We start from the raw sequence: 15,555 nt of genomic DNA on the forward strand, positions 1-15,555 counted from the left end.
CGAGGCTTGCCTGTGCTTCAGGCCGGCCCTGGGCAGCTGGGGGGCTTGGGGGACTGGGGGACTCCAGAGGCAGGCGCATGGGGCGGCCCCAGCCATGCCACTCGCCTGCTCCCTCGGTGGGCCTGAGGGGACTGGGTGCCGCCATCTTGTGGCTGTGGGTGCCACCATCTTTGAGGGCATGGCAGTCAATTAGCATATTCCCTCTTTATTGGCTGTGGGCACTGCCATCTCGTGAGGGTGTGACAGTCAATTAGCATAATCCCTCTTTATTAGATAGGACTAGAGGCCCGGTGCATGAAATTTGTGCATGGGTGCAGTCCCTAAACCTGGCCAGTCATCAAAGCGTGAGTGTCTGATGTGGAAGGGCAGGTCCCAGCTGACCTCTGGGCCCTAGGCAGCACCTGGGCCCCCGGTGCCCCACGTGCCACCCTCTGCCTGAGTCACGGCTCCCGAGTCCCCACGCGGAGATGCGGTGAGCGTGGCCGGAGGCCGTGGGGTGGGGAGCACCAGAAGAGGCCATGTGGGTGCAGGGCAGGCTCTTTGCAGTGCCTGCCACCTGAGTTTCAGGGGCTTCCCTGGTGCGTGAGCTCTGGCGTCCCAGGGGAGGGTAGGAGGAGGAGTGAGAGCGAGCTCGGTGGACACCCTGCATTCTCACACCTCCATCCCTATCACCCCCGCCCCCAGGTAGCTGGCAAGAGGTTGCATACCCCCACCCGGGCGCTGAGGGAGGTTGGTCACCCCCAGTTCCCGTCCCAGCCTGGGACCCAGCCCCGGTTGGGCGATCAGGGCCTGCTAGCCGCTGGTTACCATCTATGGGGTGATCAGTCAGGGCCTGGCCCCCCACTCGGCTCCCTCAGCACCTGGGAGCCGAGCGGCAGCGGCAGCCCCAGCCCCTGCTACCGCCACTGGCCGCCGTCTGTGGGGCGATCGGCGGGGCAATTGGTCCCCTGTTCACACCCACCTTGGCCTGGCACCACCCGCTCATCTGCTCCATCATCCTGCCATGGTCCCGCTCTAGTTGGGCCAGCAGTGCCTCCACTGCTGCCCGCTGCCAGCACTGCATTGCCAATGCACACCACATTCCATACCACCCCCTGGTGGTCAGCACATGTCATAGAAAGCGGTCAAACTCCCAGTCGAACATTTTGCATATTAGGCTTTTATTATATAGGGCTGGTTTCAGGTGTATAGTTGAATGATGAGACAACCATATACTTTTTTTTTGTTTTATTAATCCTCACCCAAGGATATTTTTCCATTGATTTTTAGAGAGAATGGAAGGAAGGGGAGGAGAGACAAAAATAGAAACATCAATGTGAAAGAGACACATAGATTGGCTGCCTTCCACAAGCAGGATTAGGAATAAAGCCTGCAACCAAGGTATGTGACCTTGACCAGAATCAAACCTGGGACCCTTCAGTCCAAAGGCTGACGCTCTATCTACTGAGCCAAACCAGCTAGGGCAACAACCATATACTTTACATATTGTTCCCTTTGATATTTCCCGTACCCCAATTAGTATTATACATAGTTATCACAATAGTATTGACCATAGTCCCTCTGCTTTTCTTACAACCCCGTGACAATTTTGTACCTACCAATTTTTACTTCTTTTTTAAAAAAATACATTTTTATTGATTTTAGAGAGAGAAAGGGAGAGGGAAAGAGAAACACTGATGTAAAAGAGAAACATCAATAGGTTGCCTCCCACATGCACCCCAACTGGGGATTGAATGCAAAACCTGAATATGTGCCCTGTCCGAAATTCAACGGTGACCTTTCAGTGCATGAGACAGTGCTCAACCAATTCAGCCACACCAGTCAGGGTACCAATTTTCACTTCTTAATCCCTTCACCTATTTAACCAGCCCCCGCCCCCCCCAATTCCCTTCCTCTCTGGCAATCATGAGTTTGCTCTGTGTCTGAGTCTCTTTCAATTTTGTTTGATCATTTATTTTGTTATTTAGATTCCACAAATAAGTGAAATCATATGGTATTTGTCTTTCTCTGACTGCTTATTTCACTTAGCATAATGGACCTAGAGGTCTACCCATACTATCAAAATGATAAGACCTCATTCATTTTTACGGTCAAGTAGTATTCCAATGTGTAAATTACCACAACTTTTTTATCTACTCATCTATTGATGGGTACTTGGGTTGCTTCCATATCTTGGCTATTGTAAATAACACTGCAATGGACACGGGATGCATATATTCTTTCAAACTAGTGTTTTGGGTTTCTTTCTACGTAAATCCCCAGAAGTAGAATAGCTAGATCATAAGGCAGATCCACTTTTAATTTCACAAAATACTTATCTTTTTTTCTCTTGTTAATCCTGACCCGAGATTATTTTCTCCATCGATTTTTTTTTTTCAGAGAATGGTAGGGAGGAAGGGAAGGGGAGAGAGAGAGAGAGAGAGAGAGAGAACATCTATGTGAGAAAGGTACTTCTATTGGTTGCCACTGACAGGGAATTGAATGGAGACCATCCGGTGCCTGGGCCGACACTTTAATCACTGAGCAACACCAGCCAGGGCAGAAAAATTTTTAAATTATTTTTTTATTACCACTAGTTCATATTATCTGAAAATATGTCAAGTAGAAACTTAAAATACTCTACCTGTTCCCAATACCGCATTCATATTCCTATTTTATTCTTCATATTTGAAGTTTTGTTTCACTGAATGGCTCAGACTCACAGATAAGGCTAAGGAAAAAAAGTCTCTCTGGTTATTAAAAAAGCCTTAACTCCACCAATGATACCAAAATTATCTCTGTTTTGTTTTTTGAAATTGAAGTTGCAAGCAAATATCTACCTATATGAGTAGTAAAATATGTGAGTTTGGGTAGTAACTCAGAGAGCGGTCAGCTATGGAGACAGAGGAGTTCCTCTTCCCACTCCAACTTCAATGTGGCCATTTTGGACCCTTGAAGAGAGCCCCACTTTCATCCTAGACACAGAGCCTGGCAAAACAGACACTTGGAACCAAGGTAAAAAATGAGTCACATCCTCACTGCTAATGAAACAAAAACAAAATGAAAGGAAGAGTGGGCCTGGCAAGAAATCAGAAAAGGTACCGGAAAAAAGATAGACTGTATGAGGCAGAAAGCTCCTCAGAGAACCCAGCTCAGCCGAGACTGTTCCATATCCGCATACAGACTGTATTTGGGAATAAGCCCTGTGTTCTAACACAAGCCACCCCAGCTTTCACTGGGTTAGGGCTTCATTCCACAGAAAGAAATCAACCCTTTTTCTAAAAGCTACTGCCTGATGTTATCTGAGTATGCCAGAATAAGTGGCATGGCCAAGAACTGAAACCAGGTCTTAACATGCTATATATTTTCATCCTAGCTGGTGTGGCTCAGTTGGTTGAGTATTGTCCTGTGCTCCAAATGGTTGCCAGTTTGATTTCCGGTCAGGGCACATACCCAGGTTTCAGGTTCAATCCCTGGTCAGGGTGCATACAGGGGGCAATCAATCCATGTCTCTCTCTTTCTCTCCCTCCTTTCCTCCCTAAAAGAAATAAAAACGTATTTTTAAAAAATGCTATATTGCCTCTATCCCAATAAATTAAGCCTATATCTTCACCTGGACTAGGCCCATATTTTTTTAATTTTCCGATTAGGATTCTCATTCTCATGTGTAATTTATTTGTTCATCATTGCTCCATTCTAAAAATGAAAAAAAAAAAGTCCTTTGAGAAAAAGAAAAACAAACAAACAAGGGAAATTAAGCACTACTTATGTATTTTGCATCCAGGCACCAGGGCTCACGGAAAAATACATATTTTTCATTGAATTTATTGGGGTGACATTGTATAATAAAATTATATAGGCTTTAAGTGTACAATTCTATGATACATCATCTGTATATTGTATTGTGTGTTCACCACCCAAAGTCAAGTTTCTTTCTGTCACCATTTATCTCCCCCTTTACCCTCTTCTACCTCCCCACCACTCCTTTCCCTCTGGCAATTACCATACTGTTGTCTGTCTATGAATTTTGCTTTATTTATTTATTTATTTATTTATTTATTTATTTATTTTGCTTAATCCCTTCACCTTTTCACCCATCCCCAACCCCCTTCCCCTCTGACAGCTGTCAGTCTGATCTCTGTATCTATGAGTCTGTTTCTATTTTGTTTGTTAGTTTATTTTGTTCATTATATTCCACATATAAGTGAAATCATATGGTGCTTTCTCTGACTGGTTTACTTCACTTAGCATAACACTCTACAGGTGAAATAAGCCCAAATTCAATTTCAACTTTGTTAGACAAAGGATACAAAGACAGTTTCGATTATGAATAGTCACACAGATGCTGAAACACTGCTTGTTAGCTTACACCATTATCTGTAATAGGTTCTATTTGTCCTAGTAGCAACAATTTGGGTACAGGTGAACAGATAAACCTGTATCACACTTCGATTCTTCATGTCAATAGATCTCCTCAAAGAGCAGAGGAGAATGAAGTCTTTTATCTGCATTCCAAACCATCTCAAAATACTTTGCTTCTCTCTGCCAAATGCACTTTTATCATTATCTTGCAAATTAATAGACAAGTTATATTTCATTTTTAATCAATAAAATGGGGACGTTATTGGAAACTCCTCTGAAAGTGGTATCTTAATGAAATTTATTTTAAAAAAGTAAAAACTGGAACTCTGAAAAGACTACACTAATTTAAGACGTCAAAATGTGATCAAATTAATTTAAGATTACATTATATCAAGGTCACTTCCAAGAGAGTTTATATTAAAGGATTCTGCAAAGTGATTTTCTTAATACTTAATCATCCCAATGCCATTAACTTCCAATTATCTGTGCCATAAGAATTAAAAAAAAACCCCAGCTAATTTAAAACTGAGTTAAATTTTATTTTAAATAATATTTTATAATTACACAGAAATATAGAAGTTTCTAACAATTCACAATTTTATCTTTTATTATGTTTAAACATTTAACTTTGTAGAAACTTGCTGTTGAACTCTTTATTTGCTATGCAATTCTAAAACAAATATCAAACTAGAACAGAACTGTACAGTCATTTAAACTTACTAAGAGGTAATTATTAGTCTTGGTTGTTTTTACCAAGAGGTGATTATTATTCTTGTTTGCTTTTACAATTGATACTGTTTATATCTGACACTTTTTATACTGTGATACTGTTTATTAGTCAGTCAGCAAATATTCATTGATCAGGAAATAAAGACCAAGCACTGCTTAAATCAAAAGTATTTGGAGATAAGAAAGATCAGTTTTTAAATCCATTGAAAATATTTCAATGGAGTTGATGCAACCAAAATGAAACTAGAAAAATTGTTAATAGTAACTTACAAATTATCATTAAAATAGCTAGTGATGCCAGGATGGAGTGGCTCAGTTGGTTGAGCATAATCCTATGCACCAAAAGGTTGCCAGTTCGATTGCTGGTCAGGGTGTGCACAGGAGGCAATCGACTGATGTTTCTCTCTCTCTCTCTCTCTCTCTCTCTCTCTCTCTCAGCATGTCTTCCAGTGAGGATTAAAAAGAGCTAGTGACATCCTAGTATTTTTAAATACTCACTTGTAGTAGATAGGAACTGCCTGGATCTAATAAGCTGACAGCTTCATTCTGCATAGTGTTTTGTTGTGTAACTGCATCTTCTCGTTTTCGCTCTTTCTGCCCCGCTTCATCATCTTCGTATTCATCTAAGCACTGAAAGAAAGGATAGTTTCCATTTTATTTCACTGAATATTAATAGAATGTTTTAAAAGTATATGAAAATACATTTGATAGTATAAGGAAATATTTGTGCATTCAGAAACTAATTTACACAATAAAGATGTTTCTTTCAGCAATATACTGGTATACATTTCATTCCTGTAAATTAAATTATCTGCTTAATACCCAAATTTCCATATTCACATCACTGCCAACATCTAATCTCAAGATTTGCTTAAGGTAGGGTTCACTCATTCTGTACCATCCATTCAACAAGTAAACCAACTGTGTCTACTTTAAACAAGGCACTTTTTGGAGGGAATCAAAAATAATACACCACAGAAATGATCTGTATAGTCTACAGGGAAGGTGAGACATGTATATAAAACTTAATGATAAAGGCCACTTTCTAGCTTATTAGTACCTATGAGTACATACGGAAGAGTTTTTTCACCTCTACAAAGACTCTGAAGAAGAGCTTATAATTTAAAGGATGGGTAATAACTGCAACTGTAGCTATAGAAGAAAGAGAATTTCAGATGGTGGGAAGAGCACATGGAAAAACTTACAGGAAAGGGTGTTGCGAAAAAGATGTATCAACATCAGCATTATTTATCTCCAGACTTTTTACATGAAAAAATAACAACCCATAATCAGAAACAAAACTCTATACATTACACCCATTGTAACTGAACACATTCCTAACCAATACACTGCCCTAAAGGATTCCATGAAAGACAAAAAAAATAAACAATGTCCCTGCAGGCACTCTGCAAACACTAAGACACTGACCAACGTACAGAATGGCAGGAAAGACAACAGAACTTACAAATTCTCCAAAGAGAGAGAGAGAAAAAGACAGAGGCCACTGTGCAAGTCAAGAAGGATCACTGGAGTGTCTGGAATAGGAGGAACCTAGTACATAAGCAGCACATTTAGACACAAGGTTCACAATGGGGGATATGGAAGCTGAGAAGGAATGTTAAATTAGAATGATATGGGGAGAAAGTCAGGAAAAGAACGGAAGGGGGAGGTTCTGGATAATGTTCAGGGTCCTCTCCTGTAATGAAACTATGAGTACTGGTGTCATCTGGTCCTAGTGATGTAACCTGTAGGAGCTGGAGCTTGGATAACCAGTACAAGAAAAAAGATGATACTGTCGCTACTGCAATTGCTATGAGTAATAAACTGTCCTTGTCTCTGACCCAAGAGACTCCTCTCTTCTGCCAGGATCCATAAAACTACAGTAGGCTAACATGTTGGCCTGCAAGCAGGATAAGATCTCAGGTCCTTCACAGTTCACATAGGTGAAAATTAGAAAGGCATATGCTCTGATCACATATAAATAATATATAAATATACTATAAACAGCCTGAGAACTCTGTACTTTTCACTACACAACATGGAAAGATGTTATAGTGCTACAATTCCCTGGCATATAAGTAAAACATGATCAAACTGATTTTGAGAAAACAGCCTGTATACAGCAATTAACTGTACAGGTTAAGAGAGACAAGGACCAAAAATTAAGAGACTAGTCAAACAACATAATAGATAATTTGATCCTAATGAAAAAAATATTTCCTATGTGGAAAACAAAACCCAATAAAGGATCATGTTAAATGGTAAAACATAAACAAAATTTAAAAGCAAAATTAGATTTAAGACATTAATGTCCACCATCAACATAGTTATTAACATCACTCTGGAAGGACTGTCTGATAAAACTAGGTAAGAAAAAAAAAAAGATTTCAGCATTACAAAGAAGGCAAAACTCCATCACTTCAAATGATATGATTTTATCAAGAATATAACCTAAAATATTTTAGAATTATTAGAGCTACTTAAGATGGTTTTTCAATAAGTAAGCAAAAATAAATAACTTCCCAAAGCAACATCACTAGCCAATGAGATTATATAATTTTAAAAATAACCTTAATAAACTGAAACACTTTATAAAAAAGACTGTAAAAGCTGACTAAGAAACAAATTAAAATCCATTCTTAAATTGAGAAAAACTTAATATTGTAGGTGTCAATAATCTTAAATCAACATAAAATAAAAAAATGTCAATCAAGATCTTAAGAGAATATATTTGGGAAGTAGGGTGGGTGGACCGTCTGGATGCACAAATACATAAGACATTCCAGAACAATTAATTTTTAAAAAGGGTTTATGACAGAACACTCATTCTGGTTAACATTAAAATGTATAAAACCACAATAATGTAAACTGTATGACAGAGGTCCTAGAACAGAAAATAAAATTAAACAAAGGAATTCTTCAGTATATAGTACTGAGAAAAGAATCAACCACTTAATGTACAGTGGGGGCTGAGAAGCAAGAATATGAGACCTGGACAGAATAGAGTGGTCTCATCTCTAATCTTCCCCTCTACAAAAGCAGCCATCCCTTTCTCCAGTACCTGAATTGCAAAAAATCCCTGACTGTAGGACTGAACGGCAGTAGCATAAAGCTAGAATTCTTAAATGGTAGAATCCTATCTAATAAAGAGGTAATACGCAAATTGACCATCACTCCAACACACAAGATGGCCACCCCCATGTGGTCAAAGATGGTCACCACAAGATGGCCAGCAGGGGAGGGCAGTTGTGGGCGATCAGGCCAGCAGGGGAGGGCAGTTAGGAGGGACCAGCCCTGCAGGGGAGGGAGTTGGGGGGGACCAGCCCTGCAGGGGAGGGTAGTTGGGGGTGACCATGCTGGCAGGGGAGGGCAGTTAGGGGCAATCGGACTGGCAAGGGAATGGTTAGGGGGTGATCAGGCTGGCAGGCAGAAGTGGTTAGGGGCAATCAGGCAGACAAGTGGTTAGGAGCCAGCAGTCCTGGATTATGAGAGGGATGTCTAACTGTCTGTTTAGGGCCGATCCCCCCAGGACCGCGCCTAAACGGGCAGTCAGACATCCCTCGAGGGGTCCCAGATTGGAGAGGGTGCAATCTGAGCTGAGGGACATCCCCCATGCATGAATTTCATGCACCGGACCTCTAGTCTATACATATAAAAGGCCAATATGCAAGTGTCCTCTCAGGAGTTCAACCGGGAGACCGAGAGTTCGATTGCTCGTTATGATGTGTGCTAACCACCAGGGGGTGGCACAGAACGAAGGAAGGCTTAGGCCGGCAGCCAGCAGCCAGGGAAGGGAGGCCCTGATCGCCAGCCAAGCCTAGGAACCCTACCCATGCACAAATTTCATGCACTGGGCCTCTAGTAGACAAATAAAAAGTAAAAGTTGAGGCAGGGAGCCATGAACTCCCTGAGCACTGGGATGTTATCTTTGTTTTCATTTCTGAGACCCAACCCTTCAACACTAACCTCCCTCCTCTCACATCCTCTATAAATGTAGACTCCCTTACCAGTAGCACATTAAAAGAAAGGAAAAAAACAAAACAAAAACTCTTCAGTAAATGTTTGATAAATGAATGAATGAGTTACCAAGATGAGACAAATCAGGGAGATGGACTGTGGCACCCCAAGTTAAAATTCTCAATGTTCTTTTCCATGTAAACACCGTTGTCCACTGACCTGGGAACCTATTCATTACACATACTATCTTTGTGGAGTGTGTGCATGTTACATACACCCCAGGCAGCTTTTAGAATAGGGATTGCTTGATGAATCACAACTTCCCTCTGAAGTTCTTCTAGCAACTTGTGCAGTTCTTTTAACAACAAGCACCCTAAAATTCTTTAAGCTATCTTATATAACTGGAATAAATATACCTAGATGAACAATTTCATAGAAATGGTGAAAAATAAGAAATGAAAACAAAAAAGAACTGAGTTAATAAACAAAGGTGAGCAAAGACATTTTCTACTTCTGTTTCTTGCAGATTAATAATTCTCTAAGAACATAACTGACTGGTATCCTGAAGGGGGAGAGAGAGAGAGAGTTGTTTTTAAATAAGTACTAGCAAAGGAGAACCAAAAAGAAGCCTAAATACTTTTAGAGTTTTTATGAAGTATAAGCTTTTTATATCTAAGAGGAAAAAAATGAAAACAAAAAAAATGATTTTATATGATACTTGTATCAATAATGTGGGACTGAATTCCCTATCTCTCTTCCTAGCTCTCATTTCTAAATAAATATAAACATGTAAAAGTCATTCTCTCCTTTTATATGGATTAGAGAGAAAGTTGCATGAGAACTGGGTTGACAAGTATAAATTGAAATAAAGTCAGCTTTTTTTTTTCACGAAATCAACTTTTAAACGGAGATGATAATAAGCATCTCTGAATTTCACCAAGCTCTGCTTTTCCCAAAATTACATTTTAGAGCGCTACTATTTTAACAAATAAACCCCCTAAAAAAAAGTATGATCTTCATTGCAAATAACTAATGTTGTTAAAAAAGAGAAGCTATAACATGTTCTAAACAATTTATTCAGATCATTCCTATAGATCTGACAAAGTAACTAAATAAAAAGGAAATTAGGATATCTTTAAAGTCCTGTTAGTTACGACTCAAAATACGAATTCATAGGAATAGGATAAAAAAATTAGAAATAGATCCAAATACATAGACAAGTTAAGTTACAATAAAAGTAGAAACTCACATCAGTGGGAAAAGATGGGCTTTTTATATGTGGTTTGGGGATAACTGGATAGCTGTATTAAAAAATGACATTGGATTTATTCCACACACCACATACCAGGATAAATTTCAGTGCATCATTAAAAATAAGCAAAAATTTGAAGGCACTCCACCAAAGAAAATACAGGCACAGCAAAATAACACAAGAGAAGAGTCTCAATACCATTAGCTACTAGGGAAATGCAAATTAAAACCATAATGGACTATCACTATACACATACTGGAATACCAAGTGATAGTGAGGATTTGAAACGACTGCATATCTCCTCTATTGTTGGTGGGAACTAAAAGTGATACAGCCGTGTGGGAAACCAGTTTGGCAGTTTCTTATACATTTAAATAAGTATACACTTACCATATGACCCAGCAATTCTACTAGTAGTTATTACCAAGAGAAATGAAAACATGTTCACTGAAAACTTGTACCAAAAAATCAGCTTTTTTCATAATATTTGGAAGTAGTCCAAATGATCATCAACTGGTGAACAGATTAACAAGCACTAGTATAGTCATGTAATTAAATACTAAGAAACAAAATGAAAAAATCTCAGAAGTATTACTGCTACAAGAAAAACACCAGAAAGTGAATACTATGTACTGTATGAGCCCACATATAAAATTCTAAAGAAAGCGAAATCTTAGGGACAGAAAGAAGATCAGTGGTTCTCAGGAGTTGGGTGTGAGGGGGCTGACTGAAAGGGGCAGAAGTAGTGATGGAAATGTTCTATATCCTGTTCCCATGGTGGTTTACCCAGTTGTGTACATTTGCCAAAGCTCATCAAATTGCACTCTTAAAACAGTAGCATATTACTGTATGTAAGTGACACCATAATAGTATAAAGAAGAAATATAATAGAGATACTGAACAAATGAAATGAGTTAAAAAAAAAAAAAAAGACTGAACCTAAATCTGATTAAGCCTCTACATGTAATTACAAATTACAGGAACTAGAGGGGATAGAAGAACATATTAGACACCACCATGGTGCTGCAATTATGAAAATCCAGACTGTGGGACATGCTAAGCAGGGCTCAAACAACTTTAAAAAAAAACCAAGCAGCAAATATTTTAGGCTTCTGGAGCTACATAAGATATTTTGTTTTTGTTTTTTAACAACTCTTTAAAAATATAGAAAACAGCCGGGCTGGTGTTGCTCAGAAGTTGAGCATCCACTTAAGAACCAAAAGGTTGCTGGTTCGATTCCTGGTCAGGGGACATGCCCAGGTTTCAGGCTCGATCCCCAGTGTGGGTCGTACAGGAGGAGGCAGCTAATCAAAGATTCTCTCTCATCGATGTTTCTCTCTCTCTATCCCTCTTCCTTCCTCTCTCTCTAAAAAAAAAAAAATGGCCAGTATCTACAACTTATAAATATGAAACTCAGAGTAAGGACACCAATACCAAAATATTAACCTCTTTTTTGTCCTTAATAAAGAAACTATTTTAAAACTATTTTTTAAATTATCACTTAAGAGACAGTTTGAACAATGAATATATGATGAAATTAAGCCTCAGAAGTTTGAGATTAAGACATTTTTATTTTTTTAGGTGTGAGAGTGATATTGTTTTTTTGTTTAAAAATATTCCTTATCTTTTAGAGATATATACTGAAATGTTTAAGAATAAAATAGTATGTCATCTAGATTTGCTTCAAAATAATACAAGAGATAGAATGGGCAGTGTGTGCTGCCATAGATAAAATTGCCCAGGAGTTGTCAACTGTTGAGGTTGAAGGATGGGTCCATGGGGGACTTTATCACAGCATTCTCCTTTTGTATGACTGAAATTCCCATATTAAAGTTTTTAAAATAGCAATAAAATTTAACTTTGCATTGACTAAAATAACTAGAACTAGATAAATATTTTATTTTAAATAGCATAATACTTCTTATTCTAGGGAACAAAGTGGTAGAATATTATTTAAAACTATTTTCAAAGAAATGGGAAATGTTTGCAATTTCACATAGAGTGGAAAAAACTATGTATGAATGACAGAAAATACCCATTAACTATCTCGAGATTGATTTTTCTTTTTTCTTCATGATTGTCAATAAAGTGTACATCAGATTAGAAAATCACAAACTAAAAACTCAGATTTTGGAATCAATGAACTTAGATTCAAATCCCAGCTATCACTTAAAATAGTAATAGCATCTACTATTAACTGAATATTTTCTAGGGCACTGTTAAGCATTAACATCTAGTACAGTGATGGCGAACCTCTGACACACGTGTCAGAGGTGACACGCGAACTCATTTTTTTTTGGTTGATTTTTCTTTGTTAAATGGCATTTAAATATATAAAATAAATATCAAAAATATAAGTCTTTGTTTTACTATGGTTGCAAATATCAAAAAATTTCTATATGTGACACGGCACCAGAGTTAAATTAGGGTTTTTCAAAATGCTGACACGCTGAGCTCAAAAGGTTCACCATCACTGATCTAGTACTTCATGTAATTTTCATAAAGACCTTAAGCAGTATGTATTACTTTATAGAGAGGGATCTGAGGATTAGAATTAAGTAACAGGCTTAAGGACACAAAGTCATTGAGGGATGCAGTTGGCACTACAACCTAAGCAGTATAACAACCCTAAATTCAATTTTCCAACTGCTAGGTAGAACCTATTTATTAGACATGAAATCCATTTAGTGTATTGAATTTTGTTTCCAACTAGTTTACATTCAATACCATTCCAAACCAGTTTCAAATGTACAGCAAATTGGCTGGAATACCATGCACTCTACAGTGGTACCCCCCATTGACCCAAGCGCCCATCTGGCCCCAGGCCCTGTTATCTCAACATTATCTTATGTAATAAAAGCCTAGGTGGCGTCACGCTTTGTGCTTTGTGCGATGCCGCCACAAGATGGCCGCACGAACAGTGGAGGCAGGGCCTGGTGGCTGCTCCGCACAGTGAGGCCTGGGGGTCCTGCGGCTCTGAGCGGCATGAAGGAGGCCGGTCCCGGCACCTCCGCCGCCTCGCGTGGAGGAGGCAGGTCGAGGCAGGGGAGGGTAGTTGGGGGCGATTGGGCCAGCAGGGGAGGGCAGTTGGGGGCAATCAGGCCAGCAGGGGAGGGCAGTTGGGGGCAATCAGGCCAGCAAGGGAGGGCAGTTGGGGAGGATCATGCCGGCAGGGAAGGGCAGTTGGGGGCAATCGGGCCAGCAGGGGAGCAGTTAGACGTCAATCAGGCGGGCAGGGAGCAGTTAGGGGGTGATCAGGCTGGCAGGCAGAAATAGTTAGGGGCAATCAGGCAGGCAGGTGAGCAGTTAGGAGCCAGCGGTCCTGGACTGTGAGAGGGATGTCCGATTGCTGGTTTAGGCCAGATCCCAGGACATCCCCCGAGGGGTCCTAGATTGGAGAGTGTGCAGGCTGGGCTGAGGGATACCCCCTGCCCTGTGCATGAATTTTCTGCACTGGGCCTCCTCTAGTCCTATATAATAAAAGGGTAACATACTAATTTGACCAAATGGCGGAACGACTAGTCGGCAGGGAGCAGGAACAGCAAGCGGGCGGCACCAGGTCAGCCAAGGCAGGTGCCAGCAGGCAGAGGGAAGGAACAGCGATCAGGGGATGGGGGGAATGGCAGGACCAGCGAGCAGACAGCGCCAGTCCAGCTAAGGCAGGTGCCAGCAGGCAAAGGGAGGGGACGGCAATCGGGAGGGGCGGGGCAAATAGCAACATTAAAATATTTCTTCTAGCCAAGGCCGGTTTGGCTCAGTGGATAGAGCGTCCGCCTGTGAACTGAAAGGTGCCAGGTTCGATTCCAGTCAAGGGCATATGAAAGTATATTTTTTAAAAAAAAATATTTCTTCTAATTAATTCACTTTCAATGTGCATGAATTCATGCACCTGGCCACTAGTTGACTATATTCTTCATGTTTCAGTCTGAATCTCTGTGGCTATTCTGCTTAATCCCTTCACCTTTTTCACCTAGCCTCCCAATTCCCCTCTCCTGACAGCTTTCAGTTTGTTCTCTGCATCTCTGAGTCTGTTCCTTTTTTATTTTTTCTATTAGATTCCACATATAAGTGAAATCATATGGTATTTATCTTTCTCTGACTGGCTTATTTCACTTAGCATAGTACCTTCTAGGTCCATCCATGCTGTCATAAAAGATAAGATTTCCTTCTTTATTACAGTTGAGTAGTATTCCATTGTGTAAATGTACCACAGCTTTTTTAAATCTATTCATTTACTGATGGAAACTTGGGTGGCTTCCAAATCTTGGCTATTGTAAATAGCACCACAATGAAAATAGGGGTGCATATATTCTTTTGAATTACTATTTAGGGTTTCTTTGGATATATTCCCAGAAGTGAAATTGCTGGCTCATACAATTCCATTTTTTATTTTTTGAAGAACCTCCATACTGTTTTCCATAGTGGTTGCACCTATCTGTATTGCCACCAACAGTGCACAGGGTTCCCTTTTCTCCACATCCTCCCCAACATTTGTTGTTTGTTGATTTATTGATGATAGCCATTCTGAAGGTGTGAAGTGGTATCTCACTGTGGTTTTGATTTGCATTTCTCTGATGATTAATGATGTTGAGAAACTTTTCTTATGTCTACTGGCCATCTATATGTCTTCCTTGGAGAAGTGTCTATTCAGGTCTTCTGCCCACTTTTTAATTGGGTTGTTTTTCTGGTGTTAAGTTGTCTGAGTTCTTTATAGTGCACTGAGTTTTTATAAAGAAAAATAAAACAAAAATATCAGTGAGCACTTTTTATCAAACTTTTGTTTCATATTATCTTTGAGTACACTGAGTCCCTTTGTAGAACAAAGAATTGCTGGGAGGTGCAGGAAAAAAAGAGTGGCTATGAGCTGATGATTGCTGTAGCTGGATAACAGTTTTGTAAGGGTTCATCTACACTATAATTCTGTGCATGTTAACATTTTTACTTTTTTTTTTTAAATTTTAAAGAGACTTTCTAGTAGGATTCGGTGAGGTTTCATTTCTGTTTTCTATCACTGACAGCAGACCAAGCTTTCCCAGGTCTCATCCATCACTGTACAGACTCTCATTTCCATAGTGCTCTGTACATTTCCTTATCCTGCATGCCTCCTCTCCCTTTCAAATCATTCCATTTGTGCCCTCTGGAATTCCTGCTGATTAACATTTTTGCTCTCCTCAGCTGCAAAATGAAACCTAGCTGGCTCCTTGAAAAAGCTCTTTCCCTTTTAGCCCCCCTCAACAAGAAGCTATTTTTTTATTTCTTCCATTTCTTCCATATGT

The 15,555-nt window shown here is 39.8% G+C and overlaps 1 protein-coding gene across 1 annotated transcript in view; it reads right to left on the reverse strand.

Moving 5' to 3' along the window:
• The window catches only part of PAWR (PRKC, apoptosis, WT1, regulator), a 52,114-nt gene extending 37,310 nt beyond the window's left edge, over nucleotides 1-14,804 (reverse strand). Inside the window, exons 1-2 of the mRNA XM_014531679.1 lie at nucleotides 14,765-14,804; nucleotides 5,569-5,700 (exon numbers count right to left, since the gene is read on the reverse strand). Coding sequence (XP_014387165.1) covers nucleotides 5,569-5,700; nucleotides 14,765-14,770 — 138 coding nt within the window. The 5' untranslated portion in view covers nucleotides 14,771-14,804. The remainder of the gene's footprint in view (nucleotides 1-5,568; nucleotides 5,701-14,764) is intronic.
• Nucleotides 14,805-15,555: the final 751 nt, after the last annotated feature.

Source organism: Myotis brandtii, unplaced genomic scaffold, assembly GCF_000412655.1.
Source record: "Myotis brandtii unplaced genomic scaffold, ASM41265v1 scaffold82, whole genome shotgun sequence".
NCBI lineage: Eukaryota > Metazoa > Chordata > Mammalia > Chiroptera > Vespertilionidae > Myotis > Myotis brandtii.